Source organism: Caretta caretta, chromosome 12, assembly GCF_965140235.1.
Source record: "Caretta caretta isolate rCarCar2 chromosome 12, rCarCar1.hap1, whole genome shotgun sequence".
Taxonomy (NCBI): Eukaryota; Metazoa; Chordata; order Testudines; family Cheloniidae; genus Caretta; species Caretta caretta.
In genome coordinates, this window is record NC_134217.1 from 5,336,620 (window position 1) to 5,357,709 (window position 21,090).

Sequence of the window (21,090 nt, forward strand, 5' to 3'; positions counted from 1 at the left end):
CTTGTTTCCATCTGGATTACTCCGGCCTCCTTGGGCTGGACCCTGGTTATCTGCAGCAGCTGCAAGGCAGTGACTTCTGTGCTCGGCTGCAGCATAGCGCCCCCCTCGGGCAGTGCTGGCAGAGGGTGGGCCGGGGCCCCAGGCCCTCCTGCTTTGCACAATACACACGGTCAGTGGGGATGTCCACATTAGAGGCTTTTATTAGAGCACTGTCTACATCACCGTATGAAGGCACCACGAGTCGCTTTGAAGGAGTCTGAAGGGGGGCTGGTTTCCTGGGAGGGTCGTGGCAGGGGGTAAGGAACAAGTGGAAGGGAGACAGACCCGTGTGCTCTGGAAGCAGCTGATGCAGCCTTGCCTGCTGGTGCGGCAGGGGCAGGCAGCACAGAGCTTTGTCCTGGCACAGGAGAGCGGGCAGTGAGACATCTCTCTCCCCCGCCACCCGCCGGAGGGGGAGAGCGAGCGGGCAGTGAGATATCTCCTCCCCCCCCCCACCCGCCGGAGGGGGAGAGCGAGCGGGCAGTGAGATATCTCCTCCCCCCACCCGCCGGAGGGGGAGAGCGAGCGGGCGGTGAGATATCTCCTCCTCCCCCCCACCCGCCGGAGGGGGAGAGCGAGCGGGCGGTGAGATATCTCCTCCCCCCCCACCCGCCGGAGGGGGAGAGTGGGCGGTGAGACATCTCCCACGCCACTCTGCCTCCCAAAATGGAAGGAGTGGACTTAGGCAGTGAATTTCCCCCTCCCCCCCGCACCATCCTTTTTGCACCACTAGGCTTAGTCCTGTGCTGGGGAGACGGGGCAGGGGGGCTTGGAGGAGTCGCAGCATGGAACAGCAGCTCTCGCTGCCCAATCCTGCTGCGGAAAGAAGCACTCAACCCCTTCAAGGGGCTTTAGCTCCCTCTCCCCCTGGCTGAACCTGGCCCAGGGCAGGTGCCTTGGCTTTTCGGGGCCTAGAGCTGGGCAAAGGTTGGCCACTGTTTCAGCCCTGCACGACCAGCTGGGATCCCCTGGAGGGGCCAGGGCCCTAGTGGAAGGCAGTCTCCAAATGGCTCTGCCTCCGAAGGGAGTCTGGGGGCATGCCTGATTGTCCCTGGCTGGGGGAGGAAGCTCAGGGCCTGGCCTGGGTCTGAAGGGTTCTTTGCACACCCAGAACTTGCCAGTGGCCCAGCTGCACTTAGTGTTAGACACTCGAACTCTTTGGCCAAAGGGTGTCAAAGAAACCCCACTCACCCCCAGCCCAGGCCAAGAGGCCATGGGCGTGTGTCCCAGCTGGGAGCTCAGGGAACAGGAGGTGGGAAGCTGCAGAGCATCCGTGGGGAAGGGCCTGAGCTGCAGCATCAGACGTTCTCCGAGCTGCCCAGCGAGGAGGGATCTGAGCCTGCCGCTTGGCCCCGCTCACAGGGTGAAGGAAAGGTCTGCTCCACCCACAAAGCGCGACTGGACACATGTCTGCAGGGGGAGCTGGACCTGGAAAAGCTCAATATCAGCCATCCTGATCCCATGGCACATGGAGACATCCAGGCTCTTCAGCTGTCTGCACTCCCTGCTGATGGCCATCAGTGTCCTGAAAAGGAGACAAGTCAGGGATCTCTCCGCTCAAGTCAGCCCCTTCCTCCCAGCCTGAGACAGGCAGGGCGACTCTCCCCGGCTGGGCCAGGTCTCTGGGGGAGGACCTCCCCCTTTGAAGGCCAGCATCAGAGGAAGGCCTTGCGATACTTACTGGCATGTGAGCTGGCTGCAGCCAGAGATGACAAAATGCTGGAGTCTCCGTAGAGAGCCAGCAGCCTCCATGAAGCCTTTGTCAGTCAGCTTTCCACAGTGACTCATGGACAGCTGCTCCAGGCTCTGGCAACCCCTGGCCACCGCTACCAGGCTGGCGTCAGTGATCTCTGGTAGCAAGCTGAGGGAAAGCTGCCTCAGGGCTGGGAAGCGGATAACCTAGATGGACAGACGGATGAGAGCCCATTGGGCAGAGCTGGCCTGAACCTTTCCAGAGTGTTACAGCCGTTGTGCTGGGACTCACAGGCGGGCACATCTTCACCACCGGCTCCCGTCCTGGGCAAGGCTTGCAAAGAAAACTTCAGAGCACAAAGTGTTTGGAAGGAGAGGAAAGGCGTCCTCAGCCCGGCTTCCGCCCAGAGCCGTGGCACCAGGGAGCTCTGAGGAATGAGGTCCTACCCCCGAATCTCTCCCCTGGGTCAGTACCGCTGCTGGGACTGTGCAGGAGGGGGTTGCTTTCTGCTGGCAGGACAGCTTCTAACCCACGCAGCCTGGCGCACTGCCCACCCATCCACACTGCAGCTCCCCAGCAGCACTCAAAGCTGCAGAAGCAGATTGGAGACTGATTCCTCCACCTCAGTGCCCTGAGTCACGTGGGCACCTGGTGGACAGTGGTGACACAATCCGGTGCTGAGAGGGAGCTGTTAGCGCCCGGCAGCGTTTCCCCTGGTGTGTACACAGGAGCATGCAGCCCAGGAGGATTTCTCTCGAGTACAGGCTGCATATGAGGGACAGCTGCTGGGCTGGCTGAGCCCCAGTCCACAGCCGGGCTCTCCATACCTTGGTGATGCTGGTGTCAGTCAGCTTGCTGCAGGCCATGAGGTCGAGCTCTTGCAGATACTGTAGTGCCTGCAGGGAGGCTCGGGGCTGCTTCTGGGACTCCTTCCAGGAGGAGTCGCTGAGGGCCTTGGGATCCTGCTCCAGGTTCTGCAGAGGCGGCAGGAAGAATCCCATGTTACCAAAATTCCTGCTGAACTGGGGCCCTGTGTCCTTCTGCCAAGAAAACAGACATGATGCTGAGCCCAGGGGGCTCTCGGCCTCCCATCCTCTGAGCTGTGTCAGGGACTCGGCTGGGTGTCCCAGAGAGAAGAACAACCCCACACACGTTCCCGTTCCACGCCGGCTCCCCAGGTGCCGAGCTGTGACTGAGCTGCCAACATCCTCGTGACCTCATTTAATGTTGTGTCTGGGCACAGGCTGGCCCTTGGCAGCACTCAGAGAGCCCCTACTGCCTCAGCTTTCGCTCCACGGGCATCAGCCAGGCTCCTGAGCTTCGGGAGTGGGCTCTCACCTCTCTGCGATGGTTACACTCCTCTCTGGGCTCCTCTGCACCCAGGAGACCCAAGTCCGTCAGCTCCTTGCACCAGGCCAATCGCAGGACAGTCAGCCGGGGGAGGTGGGAGGAAATCGCCTGGATGCTCACGTTGGTGATGGAGACGCAAGAGGAGAGATCTAATACCCGCAGACTGGGGCTTAGGGACCTGGCCAGCGAGAGGACAGAGCTGTCCTGGGGAGGAGAAGGGAACGAGTGAGAAGCCAAAGAGCTGCACTGAGCATGCCAAACCTGCCCTGTTGGCCAGGCCCAGGAGCCAAGGCTCTGTGCAGGAGAGAGCCCCACACGGCCAGGGCCTCCCCGGTGGGGCAGAGCCTGGTGGCCCGGCTGCAGGTGAAGGGGTCTGGGACTGAAAGGCAGGGGCTGCCCCTCAGGGCCCTGCCCCCTCTGCCAATAGCAAGAATTGGGGAACTTACTCTGAGCAGAGAGCAGAAGGCAAAGCTGAGGGAGGCCAGGTTAGGCCGTAGCTCAGGGGAGGAGCACACTTTCACCAGCTCGCTGCCGCTCACGAGGCTGCACTCAGACAGGTCCAGGTTCTGCAGGCTCCGGAGCTCAGCAATGCCCAGGAAACCCCCGTCCGTCAGCCTCTGGAGCTTCCCCAGGTGCAAGCTCTGCAGGGCTCGCAGCCCTGCTGACACAGCAAGGGTGGCCCGGTCAGACAGCTCAGAGCACCCGGTGAGGTCCAGCGCAGTCAGGTGGGGCTGGTGCGTACAGAGGAGGCTGACGGCCTCGTTGGAGAGGTCCCGGCAGTTCTGCAGCACGAGTTCCTGCAGGCGCAGCCCCTCCACTTGCACCAGGGACCTCATCGCTGGCAAGGTGATGCTGGTGCCACTCAAGTCCAAGGCCCGGAGGCTGCTGGCCCGCTCCTTCAGGAACCGCAGGAGGTTGCGGAAGGACAGCAGGGCAGTGGAGTTGTAGTTGCTGGACCCGCGGTAGGGGTCAAACTCAAAGGTGAGGTGGCAGCGAGCCAGCGAGAGTCTGGCCAGGCGCGGCGCACAGCCAGTCAGCCGGTTGAAACTGAGATCTGACAGGTAGCGCAGGCCGGCCAGGTTCAGCTCCTGGAGATTGGTCAGTGCTTCTCGGGCTTGGCCAATGGTCTCTGGCTTGGAGAGCAGCGTCCCAGACATGAAGAGGCTGTTGCAGCCACTCAGATCCAGCGAGGAGAGGCAAGGGCAGGCAAGGAGGAGGTGCAGGAAGGATGTTTCGGTCAGGCTGCTCCCACGCAGAGACAAGCTCTGCAGATGTGGCCCCAAGTGACAGGAGACAGCCTGGATCACGTCACGGGAAACGGTGGAGCCGTCGAGGCTGGTCAGGCTGACGCAGCTCACGCGCCGTCTAGCCAGGCTCTCAATGGCTGCCAGAGAGGTGGAGGTGGCTGGGATGTTGTACAGGATGTTCTCCTGGAACCGAAAGGGGAGAGGCTATTGCCACGAGCACAGGACAGCCCTGGAAACTGGGGAGTGCAGAGCAAAGGCACCCCCGGTCCGGGACTCCAGGGAGAGATGGCTTGGGGGAAGCACTGGAGACATAGGCTAGCACAGGCCTTGAGGCCCAAAACCTAGGGTCTGGGGGCAACAATGGAGGTGCCCTACGCTCCAGAGACACAGCCAGGGAACAGCTGTCTTCCCCTCCGCCCCTTAGTCGGGGCACACTGAGCATGTGCAGAATGAGGCGGTGAGTGCAGATCCCAGGGAGGACCATAGGCGTGCAAGCATGTGCACTGTCTGAGCACTGTGGAGTGGGGAGGGAGGAAGAACTGCAGAATGAGCCTGGGGGGAGCAAGTGCTGCAGTGAGCCGGGGGGGTGGAATGGGGCGAGAGCTGCAGAGTGAGTGGGGGTGGGGGACAGACTCTGGGGGGGGGACTGCATTCAGGTACGTGCTTGGCCTGGCTCTGTAACTCTCTGCGCTAAGAGTAAAGGGGGGTGTTACGAAGTTCCTTGCAAAGCTGCTGCCCTTGCTTTAACAGCCACACGGTGCCCAGGGGTTGAACTGCCACCCAGAGAGCCTACAGGCAGGTGGGGCCCTGGGAGACTGTGCAGAGTGGCTGCAGAGGCTTGGGAACTCTCAGCAGCCGCTCTGGGGCCTGGGGCAGCTGGCTGTGGGATCTTTTGTCCCAGGAAGGGGCCACACGAGAGGTCTTCCCTGAGGATGGTGCCCTAGAAGTCCTGCTGCTGAAGTAGCGACTGGACTCTGCCCAGAGCCAGCTGCTTGGGCAACACGTGGGATCCAAAGCTGGGGTCCGATTAACACAGGCTTGTAACCATTCACACGGGGACTCAGCGGGACAGGGACAGTGGGCACACCGCACGGATGAGGGCTGCAGGGAGGGGTGGGCTTTACCTGCCGCAGGGAGTCCTGGGCCGCAAAGTACCAGGTGTGATTCACCAGAGAGGCCTCCTTCCTGTCGGCGATGGGCAAGAAGCTGAGGATGTAGGTGATGACCTGGGAAGAGAATGGGAGAGGCATGGGGAAGGGCCCCAGAGCAGGATTTGTGCAGCACAGAAGAATTAGGGCATTTGCTGGGGAAGCCGTGTTTGGAGAACAGCAGTGCCTGACGTGCTCCGGTTTCTGAGACGCTGCTGCACAGTCTGTGGGCCGTGGCCCCGGTTTGTGCACTTGTCCTCTGCAGGAAAGGGGATTTACTGCACAGCACCAGCTCAGGGGAGGCAAAGCTGAAAAGGAATCATTTAAAAACTTCTGCCACGTGGCAAAGTCTCTGAAGGGCTGTCACCCATCTTCCTGAACACGCCCAGAACGTCCCGTGCTCTGAGATTTCACTGCGATACAAATCAGGAACAGGGCCCCACCTATGCAGTGGTTCCACAGCCAGAGAACTGCATTTCTCACCAGGACAAAGAAAATCTTTAAAATAAGAACACAGCATAATTGATGCCATGATCATAGAATCACAGAATATCAGGGTTGGAGGGGACCTCAGGAAGTCAGCTAGTCCAACCCCCTGCTTAAAGCAAGACCAATCCCCAACTAAATCATCCCAGCCAGGGCTTTCTCAAGCCTGACCTTAAAAATATCTAAGGAAGGAGATTCCACCACCTCCCTAGGTAACGCATTCCAGTGTTTCACCACCCTCCTAGTGAAAAAGTTTTTCCTAATATCCAACCTAAACCTCCCCCACTGTAACTTGAGACCATTACTCCTTGTTCTGTCATCAGCTACCACTGAGAACAGTCTAGATCCATCCTCTTTGGAATCCCCCTTTCAGGTAGTTGAAAGCAGCTATCAGATCCCCCCTCATTCTTCTCTTCCGCAGACTAAACAATCCCAGTTCCCTCAGCCTCTCTTCATAAGTCATGTGTTCCAGACCCCTAATCATTTTTGTTGCCCTCTGCTGGACTCTTTCCAATTTTTCCACATCCTTCTGTAGCGTGGGGCCCAAAACTGGACACAGTACTCCAGATGAGGCCTCACCAATGTTGAACAGAGGGGAACGATCATGTTCCTCGATCTGCTGGCAATGCTCCTACATATACATCCCAAAATGCCATTGGCCTTCTTGGCAACAAGGGCACCCTGTTGACTCATATCCAGCTTCTCATCCACTGTAACCCCTAGGTCCTTTTCTGCAGAACTGCTGCCGAGCCATTCGGTCCCTTGTCTGTAGCAGTGCATGGGATTCTTCCGTCCTAAGTGCAGGACTCTGCACTTGTCTTTGTTGAACCTCATCAGATTTCTTTTGGCCCAATCCTCTAATTTGTCTATGTCCCCCTGTTTCCTATCCCTACCTTCCAGCGTATCTACTCTCCTCCCAGTTTAGTGTCATCTGCAAACTTGCTGAGGGTGCAATCCACACCATCCTCCAGATCATTTATGAAGATATTGAACAAAACCGGCCCAAGGACCGACCCTTGGGGTCTGCCTGTGTCTGCGAGGTGCGAACTACCTTGTTCATGCCAATGGTTTCTGAGCTCTGAAATGCTAATCTAATTGTCAGTATGGTGAACTGTCTCACTCCAGACAATTTCAGTAGAAACTTCCAGCTCACGTTTGTATCCCACAATCCCAAACTGCCTCTCCCTCCTTCCCAGGAGGCAAAAGCCACAGCTGTTCCCTACCCTGGTGCCAAAGGAGTCAGCTTTCCCTAGACAACTTCCACAATATTGTGCTATATGGTCAACACAAAACTCTGAGTATGCTGTCAACTTTGAGACAGTGCAAAATCAAATGATCAAATTCAACAACCCAGAGACGCTGCACTGGTTCGATGATTCGTTGTCCTATTTAATGAATCTACAGACCACCTCTCTGTTTGTTTTAATTTCTCTGAAGCTTCTGCCCAATTCCCAGGCTGCTGCATGGGAGTGCTGAAGAATTCAGATCAAGTTTCCCATGCACATGGCTCTGAGGAGAAATGAGGATTACCTCACCGCACCCTGAAGTGTGACCATTTCTGTGGTGGGACACAGCAGCTCGGCATGAACAGAGATGCTGCCCAAGCATTTAGGACAGGAAGTGAGGAATGCTTTATCCTAGTATGCTTGCAGGCACAGTTCCCAACCTCCTTTGCACCCTGTAACATTTCATGTCCACTTTGGCTGGTGCTGTCTCAAGGGTGTGCACTGACTGACAGAACTGAAGGAATACTCAGCACAGTTGTAGTGCGAGGAAGGCCAGCTGGGTTTAGGATTTTGTTTGGCTCCAGCAGAGAAGTTGTAGTTACTGAGTTTGAAACATCCGTGTTGTTTTCATTCCTTGATCAGAATCTTGTGACTGCACACTGAAGGACAGAGAGGCCCAAGAGTGGTTGGAAAAGCTTAAGTAGAAACAGCGTGGTCTGCTTACATGATGGACAAACCTACGTGGTCTGGGAGGGGTCTGTGATGGATTTGGAGCTGCCTGTTTTCATGGATCCACAGGAGACAAACAGCTCCTTGGAAGGATCCCTTCACTGTGCCAGACCCGCAAGGGGTCTCACTGTTCCTTCAGAGTAGGCCAGGCAGCCTCAATGCTTCCAAGACTGAAGCTCTGGGCTCCAGCACTCCTGCGTCACACCGTGAGCTCCACCCAGCGAGTCTAACTGAGACAGACTCCTGGTCAGAGACCTTTACACTCTTCTGGGACCAGCGCACCTCAGCCAGTGTTTGCAGTGACATCAGGCAGAGGAGGCTTTGTTAGTCACCCAGAAGACAGCAGCGGGAAGTCCTTAGGTGAGTACAGACAAGCAAAGGTTAAGACATGGTCCATCCTGGCCAAGTCAGCATTCACCCAGCCACGCTGCTTTGGGATCCATTTCTGGCCCTCGCCCTCTGTCGCCTCTTTGTCAGTCCCAGGTGAGAGCTGTTGAGTCTCTCCAAAAGCCAGCTCTGATCCCCCTCCTGCCAACCCATGCTGAGGTCACATGTTCCACCTTCCAGAGATTCCACATCCTTGGGCCTCCCCTTGCCATCTGGATCCCCCACTGATATGGGTCAGCTTCAGCCAGTCCTTTAATGCTCCATTCATCCCACCCCAGGCAGTTCTGTGACACAAACTGCAGGGCTCCTGCTCTGCCCTAGGTGTAGAGTTAACTCTTTTGTGCCACGGGGTGGCAATCCACGCTCAGTGAGTCACTGCCATGCATATCCTTCATAAAACCATTACAGAACATTCCCACTTTGCACTGCATCAGGAACAGGCCACTGTGGGGCTTACCCAGCCAAATGTGGGGTGGGTCCCTGCAAGCACCTGAGAGCCAAGGCAAGAGCCCTTCTCTTGGCTGTTCGAGCCTGACTGTCGGCAGAGCTCACTGAACTGTTCTGGGCAACTGTTTCCAAACCCAGGAAACTGCCAAGAAAGGCCTTTGGCTGGCTCTAAGGACAGGGGTCGTGCTGGGGGGAAATGTTGTGGGGGGCAGACTGTTCCCCATAGGTAAGGACTCTAGATGTGTAGACTTTTGTTGCTGTAAAATCCTTTTTCTCTTATGCGCTGCTTGGATCCTGTGGTCACACGAACACTGCTTTGGTCTGACAGAAGGTGTCACTAGCTCCCCAAGGGAAGACCCACAAGTGCCGAACCCCATCACACTGGCAGCGTGAGCATGGTCAGTCCACAGGGGGCTGCAGCCCAGGGCCTGGTCTAAGAGTGATAGTATCATCACCGAGTCCCACAGGGGATCAAAGGCAGAGAGGGAAGCTGATGGAGGACAGGTAACAAAGGCAGATAAGCAGTCTGGAAAATTCTAGTGAAGCTGTTCTGCCAGTCTATTGCTTGTTTCGGTTTGGTACTTTGGACTCCGGATCATAGCAGAGCTATACGTTAGCTACTCTTATCAGCATCCTTAATGACTCCTCTAAAGGGTGTTTCCACACAGCACTATACTCACTGTACAGAAGATGGCTGAATACCTTGTGTGCTTTTTAAACTTACACCAATCTCTTGATCCAAAGGTCTCTAACATAGACAGAGCCACATCCTGCAGAATGCTGAGCACTCTCAGCTCCCACTGAAGTCCAGGTTATCCCAGTGAAATCAAAAGGAAACTGAGGATGCTCAACACCCAATAAAAGGCATGCAGCACCTTGCAAGATTAGCCCTTTACTGTGACACGGAACATTTGCTCTCCTTTGGTTGATTGAAATATACCTAGTGTCCACGCATAAAAGTGCTTCTATTGACTGTTGGGTGGATAAGGAACCAGCCAGCCAGACCTGGCGTTCTCAGGGCTAAGCACCAGGATCACCCACCCTGTCCGAGGGCAGGTGAAAGTGCTGGCACAAAGCTGAGCACCCCAGTGGGGAGAGGGATGCCGTCAGGAGCAGAGGGCCAGCTCTGTTTCACAGCTCCCTTAGTTGGTAGAACTCCTACAGTTGGCTGAGCGTTCCCCACATCTAAGTCCTCCCCGTAATGTCCCCCCTCATGTCCACAACCAACAAACATAAGTACATAAGAATGGCCATGCGGGGTCAGACCAATGGTAAGTTTGGACCACAGAAGAGGGTGTCTCAGGACTTCTGCTGAGTTAAAAGATCTGCACCTCTCAAGTGCTTTACCAGCAGAGGTACCGTGGCTAAAAATTCCTTGGCTCAGCCTGTGTGCCTTGCTTTCCCGTCACATTGTCCTTGAAAGGGTCAAACTAGAAGCCAGAGTAACCACAGCTAAGGTGGGGCTCAGGGGCTGTGTGTGTATAGAGTTTTATGTTTCTTACTATAAACGAGGCTCTTTACAAGGAAAAAAAACAAGGAGAGAGGTGCTGGCCGATTTGGAGTTTTGCTAATGGGAATACTGAAAGGCTCAGGAGGTCTCAGGGATGAGGGGGGCAGCATCCCACATCCCAACAAGGGCCTCAGCCAAGAGGTCTGAGCCCAGGAGTGCCTGAGCCAGAAGCAGTGACTAGATTCTACCCAGAGCCAGCTGGCTGGGAAGCATGTGGGACCCTGCTTACAAAAGACTAGTGATCCGAGAGAAGGACCCTGAACAACTTACTGGGGATTCTAGCAGTTGGCTGTGGTAAAGGTGTGATAAGCCCTAAAGAGCCATTGCCCTCTCTGAAGCCAGGAGGGGGCAGCAATTCTGGTGGAGTGAGTCCCTGTCCCTGGAGAGCAGGACCTACGCAGGTCACACAGACCCCAGCAATAACATTCTAGTAGCCTATTTAGATGACACAGGCTGGGGCCTACTACCAACCTCGAGCCCAAGGAAACACAGGAGTGTTGTCCTAATCTGAACCCCAGTTCTAGTCATATGAACTCTTGTAACCTTCCAGACACTGACTGGACTTGGAAGTGCCCCCATCCAGCCCACTGCTGTCCAGCCTGAGCCATCAGAAGGTGTTACCTCCACTGGGAGCCTTTGCGTCTCCATGCAGCTGCAGCTGCCCCTTTTTGGGACCCCCAGCACGGATTGCTCCTGCTCAGGCCCAGCTGCTCCCTTCGGATGGTCTGGGCGAGCGCCTCGGTCTCTGGAGTCCAGACAGAGAGCTATCAACACCTGACGCTCTGCAATGCCCCCATCCTGTCTAGCCATCTGCCCTACTGCTCGCACCCCATCTGTCTGTCCTGCTGCCCGCACCCCCGTCTGTCTGTCCTACTGCCCCCACCCCCGTCCGTCTGTCCGTCCTACTGCCCCCACCCCCGTCCGTCTGTCCGTCCTACTGCCCCCACCCCCGTCCGTCTGTCCGTCCTACTGCCCCCACCCCTGTCCGTCCTACTGCCCCCACCCCCGTCCGTCTGTCCGTCCTACTGCCCCCACCCCCGTCCGTCTGTCCGTCCTACTGCCCCCACCCCTGTCCGTCTGTCCGTCCTACTGCCCCCACCCCCGTCTGTCCGTCCGTCCTACTGCCCCCACCCCGTCCGTCTGTCCGTCCTACTGCCCCCACCCCCGTCCGTCTGTCCGTCCTACTGCCCCCACCCCGTCCGTCTGTCCGTCCTACTGCCCCCACCCCTGTCCGTCTGTCCATCCGTCCTACTGCCCCCACCCCCGTCCGTCTCTCTGTCCTGCTTCCTGCACCCCTGTCCGTCTGTCCGTCCTACTGCCCCCACCCCCGTCTGTCCGTCCGTCCTACTGCCCCCACCCCCGTCTGTCCGTCCGTCCTACTGCCCCCACCCCCGTCTGTCTCTGTCCTATTACTCCCACCCCCGTCTGTCTGTCCGTTCTACTGCCCCAGACCTGTCCGTCTCTCTGTCCTGATGCCCGCACCCCCGTCTGCCCGTCACTCACCCCGTCCCTACCACCCCACCCCCGTGTCCGCCGGTCCCACTCACTGCCGGGCTCTGCGCCTCCACTTCCGGGTTCACCATGGCAACGCCGCAGAGGCTGCTGGGAAGGGTAGTCCGGTGCGAGGTCAGTACCCCGCCTCTTTCCCACAGCGCGGTCTCGCCCCTTCCGTTTCCGGTGACGCGACCCCGGCGCCGGAAGCTGCGCTGCTGCTGACTTGGTGTCGCTGCTGCTGGGGGAGCCGGAATGGCGGTGAGGGGGCTGCGGGGCGGCTGGGGACTCCCGCAAAGCGCCGGGGGCGGCCTGAGCCCGGCCCGGCCTGAGCCTCCCGGCCCGGCCCGTGGCCCCTCCCCCGTGGCCTGGCCTGGCCTGAGCCCCCCTCCCGGGCCTGGCCTGAGCCCCCCGGCCCGGCCCGTGGCCCTTCCCGCGTGGCTTGGTCTGAGCCCCCCGCCCGGGCCTGGCCTGAGGACCCCCCCGGCCTGTGGCCCCAGGCAGGCCTGCCTCCCTCCCCTCCGCCCCCACCATGGCTTGGTCTGAGTCCGCCCCCCCGTCCCGGGCTTGGCGCTCGCCCCCCTGCCCTCCTCCGGCCTGGCCTGTACCCCCAGTCCGCCTCTAGCCTCCCCCTCCCGGGCCTGGCCTAGGCTCTCAGTCTCGACACTCCTGAGAGCGAAACAGGAGGGTGTTTCCTTGCGTGAGACCCTCTCTCTGCTCCCCCACGAGGGCTGCACAGCAGAGTGGTGGTGGTGGGGGGTGATTGTAAAACCACAGAAAATGGTGAGGGGATCTCGGGGGTGGATGTAGAACATGATGCTCGTTTACTTAATTGACATGACTTCAGTTGACTGTCTCTTTAGAGCTGTGTAAGGATCCATCAAGGGTAGGGTTATAATAGACAACATGCAGATAGAGGCCTTCAGGAAAGAAAGGGGAGTGGCAGAGATGTAGCCTTGCCTTGTCCAGCCTGTAGACATCAATGACTGACCAACTCTCTCTGAACAGTTCTCCAAACCAGGGTTCCGACTGAACAAGAGAGGTAGAAACTGCTCTCGGGGGATGATATGCTCACCCACATAAGCTGCCCTCCAGAGAAACTGACAACTGTTAGAAGCATATGGCAATATTTGAACTTTGCAAGTCAATTTAGGGTAAACAAAAAATCTACAAAATGCCCAAAGATAAGCAGACTAAACTATGTAGAACCCACACAGCTCTACCTAGAGGGGCCTCGAAAGTGCAGACTGCTGACAAACACAGGAGCAGAAGACACCTGTAGGACTTATGTGCCATTAACAAAAGCCCCAGGATAAATATCGACCACCAGAAAACTACTATGAAAATGACCTGACAGCATAATCCAACCCATCCTGGAATATGGAAGCAAAGCCAGGGGCCTAACCTTAACGGCCAACTACAACAGCTGGGGCAAGAAACCTACAGTCCTACAAGCAAATTATACATGTGTACAAGAACTTGCCCAACGATGGCTGGACAGAACAGAGATTTTATTTTTTTCCTCTTTTGTACCATAGGAAAAGAACACTCAGTTTCTGGTTCCTCCACACTCAAAACAGCTAAATGACTACTCTCTATAATTACTCCAGGCCTCAACAGCACTGCCTTTGGGATCAGTGACAGTGGGTTGTGGAGGGGGTGTAGGCAGGAGGAGCTTTGGAGAAGGGATTGAGATGTGAGCAGAGGGGTGTAAGGAAGTATGTGTTAAAGACTGCACTCTTTTTCTAGCCAAAGGGGAAGGTGGGAACCAAAGGCAAAAAGCAGATTTTTGAAGAGAACAAGGAGACTCTGAAATTCTACCTGCGGATCATCCTTGGTGCTAACGTAAGTGTCTCTCTCCAACAGTTTTCTAGGGCCATGAATGCTTGTCTGCAGCTATTGGCTGGAAAGGTAAATCCCAGCATATTGGGCAGGAAGCCTATTCTATCCCATCCTTTTTTGGGACCTGATCGCCCTAAATCCCATGGGGCCTTAGGGATCAAAGGGTTGGGGGAAATGAAGAAGGGATTCCTTCTCTGGCTGGCAGCTCCATTTCAGTCAGGGCGAATATGAAAAGGGCCATATGGCCTCACGTAACTTCTGCATTTAAGGACTGTAGGGCGAGCAGTGACACACCTTGCTGAGTCCCCAGAGACCTGGGGAAAGAGCTAACACCTCTGTCTCTCAGTGGAGGTGGAATGGTTTTAACTTCCAGGAATGGGTTAGCAGGGAGAGAGCTAACCCAAACCTGGACTGTAGTGAGGGATTGCAGGTTGGGAAGCGTACCTTCTCCCACCCAGCACTCTGAAAGCTTGAGGGTGGGGAAGACTCTTCGGGTTTTTATTTTCTGGGGAGGAGGAGAAATGTACAGCCCCACAGATGACAGTGAACAATCCCCAAAACTCCATATATGTTTTGGCCTATTGTGTGCTGTAAAGGCAAGTGTGGCTAGGAGGTATGAAGGAGCTAAGAACTAGCACCAGGAAAGCAAGGAGCTTTCCTTCACCTTAAAGCTTTCACCCCTAGTCAGACTAACATTTCTGCTCTGCTGGAGCCAGCTCATAGGCTTGTGGCTTGCCTAGCTCTGAAAACTGTCTGAATCCAGCTTCAGCTTTCTGACGCCAGGGAGCTCTCTGGAGCTTTCATTTTCCAGCATTGTAGGGCACCTTGCCTGCTTCTGCAAGATCTATTGCAAGTGGGGGTGACCCTCTGAGACTCAGGCCATTTTTCATGATAGCATATTGGGAGAAGGCCCAAAGCTGTCCCGTCCTTGATGTGTTCCTTCCCCTCACACTCGTTGATTCTGGCTGCTTGGCTTTATTTCTCTTGTCTTCAGGCCATTTATGCAGTTGTGAACCTGGTGATCTTCTACACAACAGCCTCCTTCTGGACCTGGGTAAGTCAGTGATCTCTGACCCTTCCCTTTTCAGGGTGGAGGAAGCGAGGGGGTAACACCTGGTGGGGTATTTGTTCCATTCTCTCGCCCTTCCTTCTGCTTCTCCCTGGGGCTGTGAGGAATCTTTACTGGATGCTCAAACAGTGAGCCTCAGATCTCCTGTTGGGGTTAGTGTGGAGTTTGGCATTCACTCACACTGTCTTGGGCCTGATGCCTCTTCATTGTTTCCAGGTTGCTCTGATAGGCAGTGCATAAGCCATGTTTCCCTGGACACACAGACACCGTGTGTGGGGTTAAGGGGCTTTTACCCACCTGAGACGAGAACATCTTCACTGATCAGAAATGTCAGTACAAATAATTGCTCTGGGGCTCTGCTCCTGCTGTTTTACCTTGGGACCCTGTGGATTAGTCGCTTTCATGGCTGACCTTTATTTGTTTGTTGCAGGTTGCGTTTGTGTTTAGCATGGTGATCTACAGTGCCAGTTACCGCTCCATGAGCTCCATGGCAAAGGCGTCTTTCACGGACGATGGCAACCTTGCTGACGGGGGAATTGACCTGAATATGGAGCAGGGGATGGCAGAGTGAGTGTCCACACCCACACGAGTCCAGGTGAGCAGGACCTGCTGCCTGAACGCGTACACAGACCCATTTACCCCAGAGAGCATGGGAAGAAGCATAGCAGAGCCTCAGCTCTGAGACCATCCCACAGAGCTCACTTGCTCTCCCCAGTGGGAAACTTCCCTTTCTAATCATTCTTGTCATTTCCCAAGAATCGGTCGAACTGTCCTCATTGCTTGAACATCTAGCTCTGCCTCCAGGAAGTGAGTAACGGGACACCCCAGGAAGTGTGCTGGACTGAGATAATGACTCACCCAGGGCCTTCACTAGGCTGGATGGGCGACAGTACCCAGCTGCTCCGCCAACTCCTCCCTTGCCCTTTGGCTTCTCTCCTGGGGGTTACATTCACTAGCGGAGGACAGCTCTTCCCCTGCCCTTTGGCTGAGGAGAGTGTTTAGGGTGCATAAAATCTTTACCCTCTCCAAGGTTATAGGGTTCTTTTCCTTGGACTGGGTGCCCTAAACACCTACCCAAGAGTTGTTTCCTTAGAACAAAGTGAGACTTATTAAAAATAGAGAAAACGGAATTAAAAGAAAAGCAAGCTTGCTTAACGGACCTGGATTTATACATCTGAGCTAAGCTAGGTAAGGCACCCTCAGCTTGCTTACAGGAAAGACTAGGCCATTAATTGTGTGTGGTCAAGAGCAAGTCCTTGCTCTCTGGCCTGTCCTCAGAGATCCAGCCCCACGCTGTCCAGAGAGAGTCAGTCCCCTCCCTCAATCTACTCTACCTGTTTGTCAAGTCTTTGTTAAAGGTCCTCACCATCCCAGGTGAAGCGTTCTGGTTGTCTGTCTGTCCCTTCCCCAACCCTGCATCTGTCTGCTCTGTTTAGATTGTCAGCTCTCTGGGAGAGGGAGAGGGAGGAGTGTGAGTGTGTTCAGTGCCCAGCTCAATGGGGACCTGTTCTTGGGCCTGGGGTGCTCCCAGGGGGAAGAGAGCCAGGCAGTGAGAGGGGCTGGTGGGGCAGGCAGTCTGCTCCGGGGGTGGGCTGGGTAAGTATCAGTGTGGGGGAGTACACGAAAAGTCTCACTCCTAGGGATGTAAATATCGTTTAAAATGTTAACCAGTTAAATGATTAAAATTATATCATTTAACCAGTTAACTGAGGTGGCTCTGGCATGGCCAGGGACTGGCAGGGCTGGGGGCTGAGGGTTAATGGTTACGGTCTGTTAACGGTAAGCCTAATGTTAACCGTTTAACCTTTTACCTCCCTAACTCCTTCATGTGCTGCCCTCTACGGTACGGTGGTGAGTCGCCATAGTGGTCTGCCGCGGCGTGTCAGCTGGTGCCAGGACAATCAGAGGGGGTTAACATGCAGGCTTGGGCAGATGGCGCCGTGTTGCTGTATGTTCAGGAGGCCCCCTTCTGATGGACAGGCGAGAAATGGCAATTTTTTAAACCTGGAACTAAAATTCTGTGGAAAACACTGAGGGGAAAAACTGAATTCCACTGGGAGGCCCAGGGTGGCATGCCCTCCCCGAGGGCATGTCTGCAGCATTGAATGTTAAGGGCCCCGCTGACACGTGGGAACCAGGGGCTTAGAACGGCAGAACCATCCCAACCTGACTGCACTGTTGCCATCACAACTCTGTGACTCCTCCTGTTGCCCTTCCATTGTGTCTGTTGCTCATGCTGGCAAAGTTGACATTGCAGCTGAACCAAAGATTTTCTCAAACTTTCTGTGCAAGGGAGGACTGAGGCAAGGAGAGGCGGGGGAAGAGGCAGTTGGCTACCACCAGAAAAAGAAACTGCTCGTGTGTTGGTGCAAAGGCCGTTTGCACTATAGCTTCTGGTGCAACCATCCTGGGTATCGCCACAGCACTCAGTTGGTTTCTCCCTTGTCTCCTTACTACTTAATATCTCTCTTACTCTCCTCATTGACTACTTACCTGTGGAAAGCTTGCTGGGGCCTTTGTGTGATGCATGCTGTACAGGGCAGAGCGGCAGTGAAACAACGGAACCACCTGATCGTTTCTGAAATCCTCCTAGTACTATATCCATCCAAACAATTGCCCAGTGATAATGCACCAGGTTACACACATGGCTTGGTGCTTCGCAATACAGCTGTGTGATTGGGAGCGGCAGAGATGATGATTGGCAGGGATGGAGCTTTTACTGGCTTGTTCTAAAAAGTGAAGGTAGATGATTGTATTTGTCCCTTGAATCCACAGCTCATGTAACAGGAAAGATAGAACGTATAAGTGTTCTGAGTTACTTTTGCCTGGGCAGCAGAGAGTTCGTACTTGCCTGACACACTGTGCTTCACTGCCTGGAATAATTGTTGTCCAAGATAAATAATAGTGCATGCAAAAATATGCTATTAATGCAGCATAGATGCTCTAAGAAGTCACCAAATGCAAAGTTACGGTTTACTGCTCCACTCTGCCCCCCTTGTGTTTGTGCATTGGAATAGTCTCCAGTGATGTGATCTCAGGGTTTTCCAGTATTTGACTGTGCCCTTTTTTCCAGTAGGGTCAGAACTACGCAGTGTGTTAGGACTAATGTGCCATACTCTCAGCTGTTCAGTTCATGTCAGTTTGCCATTTGAAGCGCTCCAAGAAGCACTGTTACACTTCCCTGTCATCTGACAGTCCTGTCACATTTGACTTTGCCACAGGAAGAAACGCTGACTTTAAACTGCTTTTTGTACAGTACTGATTTGAAATGTATTTCCAGTGTCCCGTCTAACCCCGAAGAGGATTTTGTACGTTCCTTGAGGATGTGGTGTAGGCAGTTGTTACTTGGGAGATCTAGGTTCAGTCCCCATGGACTGTGGTCCTGTTTGCGAGGTGCTCAGGTGGTGTGTGGTCGGGTCCAGACCAGCACCCAGAGAAGCTGTTCCCAAATGCTGGGTAGCTAAGCATACTCCACACAGCGCTGCCCACAGTGAGACGTGCTAATTCTTGCTGGTGCACTGTCTGTGTGCCAGCCTATTGGTTTCTTACTCTAGTACGTGTTGTTTCATGTGAGTGCAGGGGGTTGTGTTTCTCTTCTGTGCACATTACAACAGTCTACATGTGTCTGAGCTGTATAGAAGACAAACGGATCATGCTACTGTGAGAGCTGCAATTGTGTAATCAAAGCTGGTGTTCAGCCCACCCCTGCCAATGGCTCTCTACGTCTGAGTGTTACCTCAATGGTTTTGTGTGTGGAAAAGCAAAGGGGGTGGGGGGGACCTGGCGTGGGGTCAGATGTGTAATGGGCACTTGTCCCTCCAGCTCAGTTTGTGGCCGTTGGGGTATGTTTATCCCTGGGATGCTGCATCGTGTTAGCTCAGCAGCTGTGTATAGAGATGGAGAGTGTATGGGGAGGGGCTAGCTGCTATGGCATGGGATTGTACCATGAAGTTTAACACCTCTCCTAGTCTGCCAGTCCGGGTCCTGTGAGCGAGCAGGCTTCATGCAGAACACAGGCCAAAATTCATACGTAGCCGCCTGTAACGATGTTGATCGTTTTTTCTCCCATTCAGCCAGGCCTGCCCTGCCCCTCCTGTGGGAGCCCGAGGCCCTATTTGAGTCTTCAGTCAACTGTAGTTAATCCAGAGGACACTATTTCTCCGAGGCCCTAACACACAGGTCCCGTGGGCTAAGCCAAAGCCATGGGAATGTCCCTGGCCAAAGGAGAACTGGGAAGGGCTGTAGGGGAGACCAGTAGCTTTGTAGAGGCAGCAGAATTGCAGTGTTAACGACAGGGTTTGCAACTGCAGATGTTCAGTACAGAAAACCAGCCCTGGCCCAGTGCAATTAACCTGTTGCTTTTCCTGTCCCTCTCAGGCACCTCAAGGATGTGATCTTACTGACAGCCATTGTCCAAGTGCTCAGCTGCTTCTCCCTCTATGTCTGGTACTTCTGGCTCTTGGTAAGACTTTTGGGCCTTTCTCCGTATCCCCAGATTCAAACTTTGCCTTGCTCTCCCTTCCAACTCTGCTCCATTTCATAGATTCCAAAGCCAGAAGGACCAAGTCTGCCCACCTGTATAGCACAGGCCAGAGACCTGCCCCAACATAATTCCCAGAGCAGATCTTTTAGAAAAATGGCCAGTCTTGATTTAAAAATTGCCAGGGATGGAGAATTCATCACAGCCCTTGGTAAATTGTCCCAATGTTTAACTACTCTTGCTGTTTACACCTTATTTCCATTTCATTTTTTACCCTCCCTTCCCAGCCTAGAGCTGGTTTTTGGTAAATCACGCAGCCCTCCCCTAATCTTCTCCAGAAGAGAGAATGCCATTTTGCACGGGAATGCTGAGGCCTGATGGGGTTTGGATGCCACCTCTCTGAAAGCCCTTGGACAGTGAGAGGTCCAGAGGGCAATGATAGATGGGGGAGGGGCATTTGGGGCAGAGTCCAAGCTGTCTTGGGATGTGCATTGTGATACTTTACATGTGTGCTGAGCACTCAGCACCCCTGAAAATCAATTTTTATTTTTTTTTGGACCCTTCTAACTTATCAATGGCTTTAACACCTGGCACAGGCAGACATATATTGAAACAGAACTTCCTGCATAGACTGGTTAAAACCCCCAAACTGGTTATTATGTAGCTTTGTCACCAGTGGGTATGTGTGGCAGAAGCCACCCGTTATAAATGGCTGGCTTACTAAAAGGTAACTCGGAACACTTTCCTTTTTTGGTGGAGCAGCCTGGTGTCTGACCCCTGTATTGGGCATCTTGTCGTGGGGAGTAGACTGAATTGAATAAGCGTTAAAATGGCGTAGCCCATATTCTCTTATTCCTAGGGGCAGTCCTCCGGGAATGGGGGTGAGCCCATTTCTGGGAAGTGGGACCTGGTCTTTGGAGATCTTAGGAACTGAAGCCAAGATTTTCATAAGTAGGCTACAATCATTAGGCCTCAAGTCTATATTTAGGCCCCTAAATAAGTGGGTGGTTCTCAAAAGTGCTGAGCCCCTGCAGCTCCCATTGATTGTAGCACGTATCTAGATCCCCAGCACTAACGTAAATAAAGACCTAGACCAGGTGTCGTGTCCAATTCTGGATGTAGAATCAGCTTCACCAGAGCTCCGCGTTACCTGGTAGCTGAGCGGCGTCCTACAATAACTGAGTTTGTGGTCTGTTGTGCTTTGTAGGCTCCAGGACGGGCTCTCTACCTCCTGTGGGTGAACATCCTGGGGCCCTGGCTCACGGCCGACTCTTCAGCTGCCACCCAGGAGCCAAATGAGAAGAAGCAACGCCGCCAGGAGCGCCGCCAGATGAAGCGCTTCTAGCTACACAGGTGGGGGTGGATTAGATCTAATCCACCAGCTCCACCTTGTTACCTCATCAGGGATGCGATTTAAACCAATCAGAAACCATCACAGTATCTGTCACCCCTCATCCATCCATTCCACTACAAAGGCTGCCAGAGACTTCCCTTGACTGCGTCTGATGGTCACATCAGGGGCCGCTCCACCATTTGGGGCCTTACTTGACAAGGGGGAGGGAGGTTACAATGGGATATGTGTAAATAGCTTTTTCAAGCAATGGTGTAATGAGTGTGGGGATTGGGAATTACCTTGTTGGAGGAAATATATTAAAGAGGCGAATCTAAGCGCAGGGACTGGTGGCCGATGTTTGCTTCAGGGTCAAACTTTGCAGCAACAACAACAAAATATCACCAGGAGGCAGAGACGAGAGCTGGAAAATGTCATGCCACAAAGTGAACGTTTGACTAAGTTCTAAGCTATGGAGAAAGGGCGTTCAGAATGGAACTGGCTACTCACTGAACTATCACTGACAGGGCTGGGCCCATTCACAAGAGTCCTCCAACACTGCCAGAAATCTGGTGCTCAGATCTCGTGTTCTTGGATGACACCTTCTCACATTTCT

At 54.5% G+C, this 21,090-nt stretch overlaps 2 protein-coding genes across 3 annotated transcripts; one reads left to right on the forward strand and one right to left on the reverse strand.

Moving 5' to 3' along the window:
* Window positions 1-182: 182 nt before the first annotated feature.
* LOC125620812 (putative RNA-binding protein EEED8.10) lies at window positions 183-11,845 on the reverse strand. The gene is made up of 8 exons (XM_048816976.2): window positions 11,766-11,845; window positions 10,884-11,007; window positions 5,454-5,555; window positions 3,529-4,512; window positions 3,071-3,286; window positions 2,560-2,772; window positions 1,721-1,938; window positions 183-1,564 (listed from the first exon to the last, which is right to left on the reverse strand). Exons 1-8 carry the CDS (start codon window positions 11,843-11,845, stop codon window positions 1,396-1,398), a joined length of 2,106 nt encoding a protein of 701 aa, XP_048672933.2. The 3' UTR covers window positions 183-1,395.
* A 93-nt stretch (window positions 11,846-11,938) lies between these two features.
* Window positions 11,939-20,817, forward strand: TMEM208 (transmembrane protein 208). 2 transcript variants are annotated; one of them, XM_048870861.1, is made up of 6 exons: window positions 11,939-12,014; window positions 13,503-13,598; window positions 14,590-14,649; window positions 15,095-15,231; window positions 19,042-19,126; window positions 20,352-20,817. In XM_048870861.1, exons 1-6 carry the CDS (start codon window positions 12,009-12,011, stop codon window positions 20,487-20,489), a joined length of 522 nt encoding a protein of 173 aa, XP_048726818.1. In that variant the 5' UTR covers window positions 11,939-12,008; the 3' UTR covers window positions 20,490-20,817. The 2 variants fall into 2 exon arrangements, with proteins under 2 accessions (XP_048726818.1, XP_048726819.1); XM_048870862.2 differs by lacking the exons at window positions 11,939-12,014; window positions 13,503-13,598; window positions 14,590-14,649 and adding an exon at window positions 14,864-14,993.
* The last annotated feature ends 273 nt before the right edge of the window (window positions 20,818-21,090 follow it).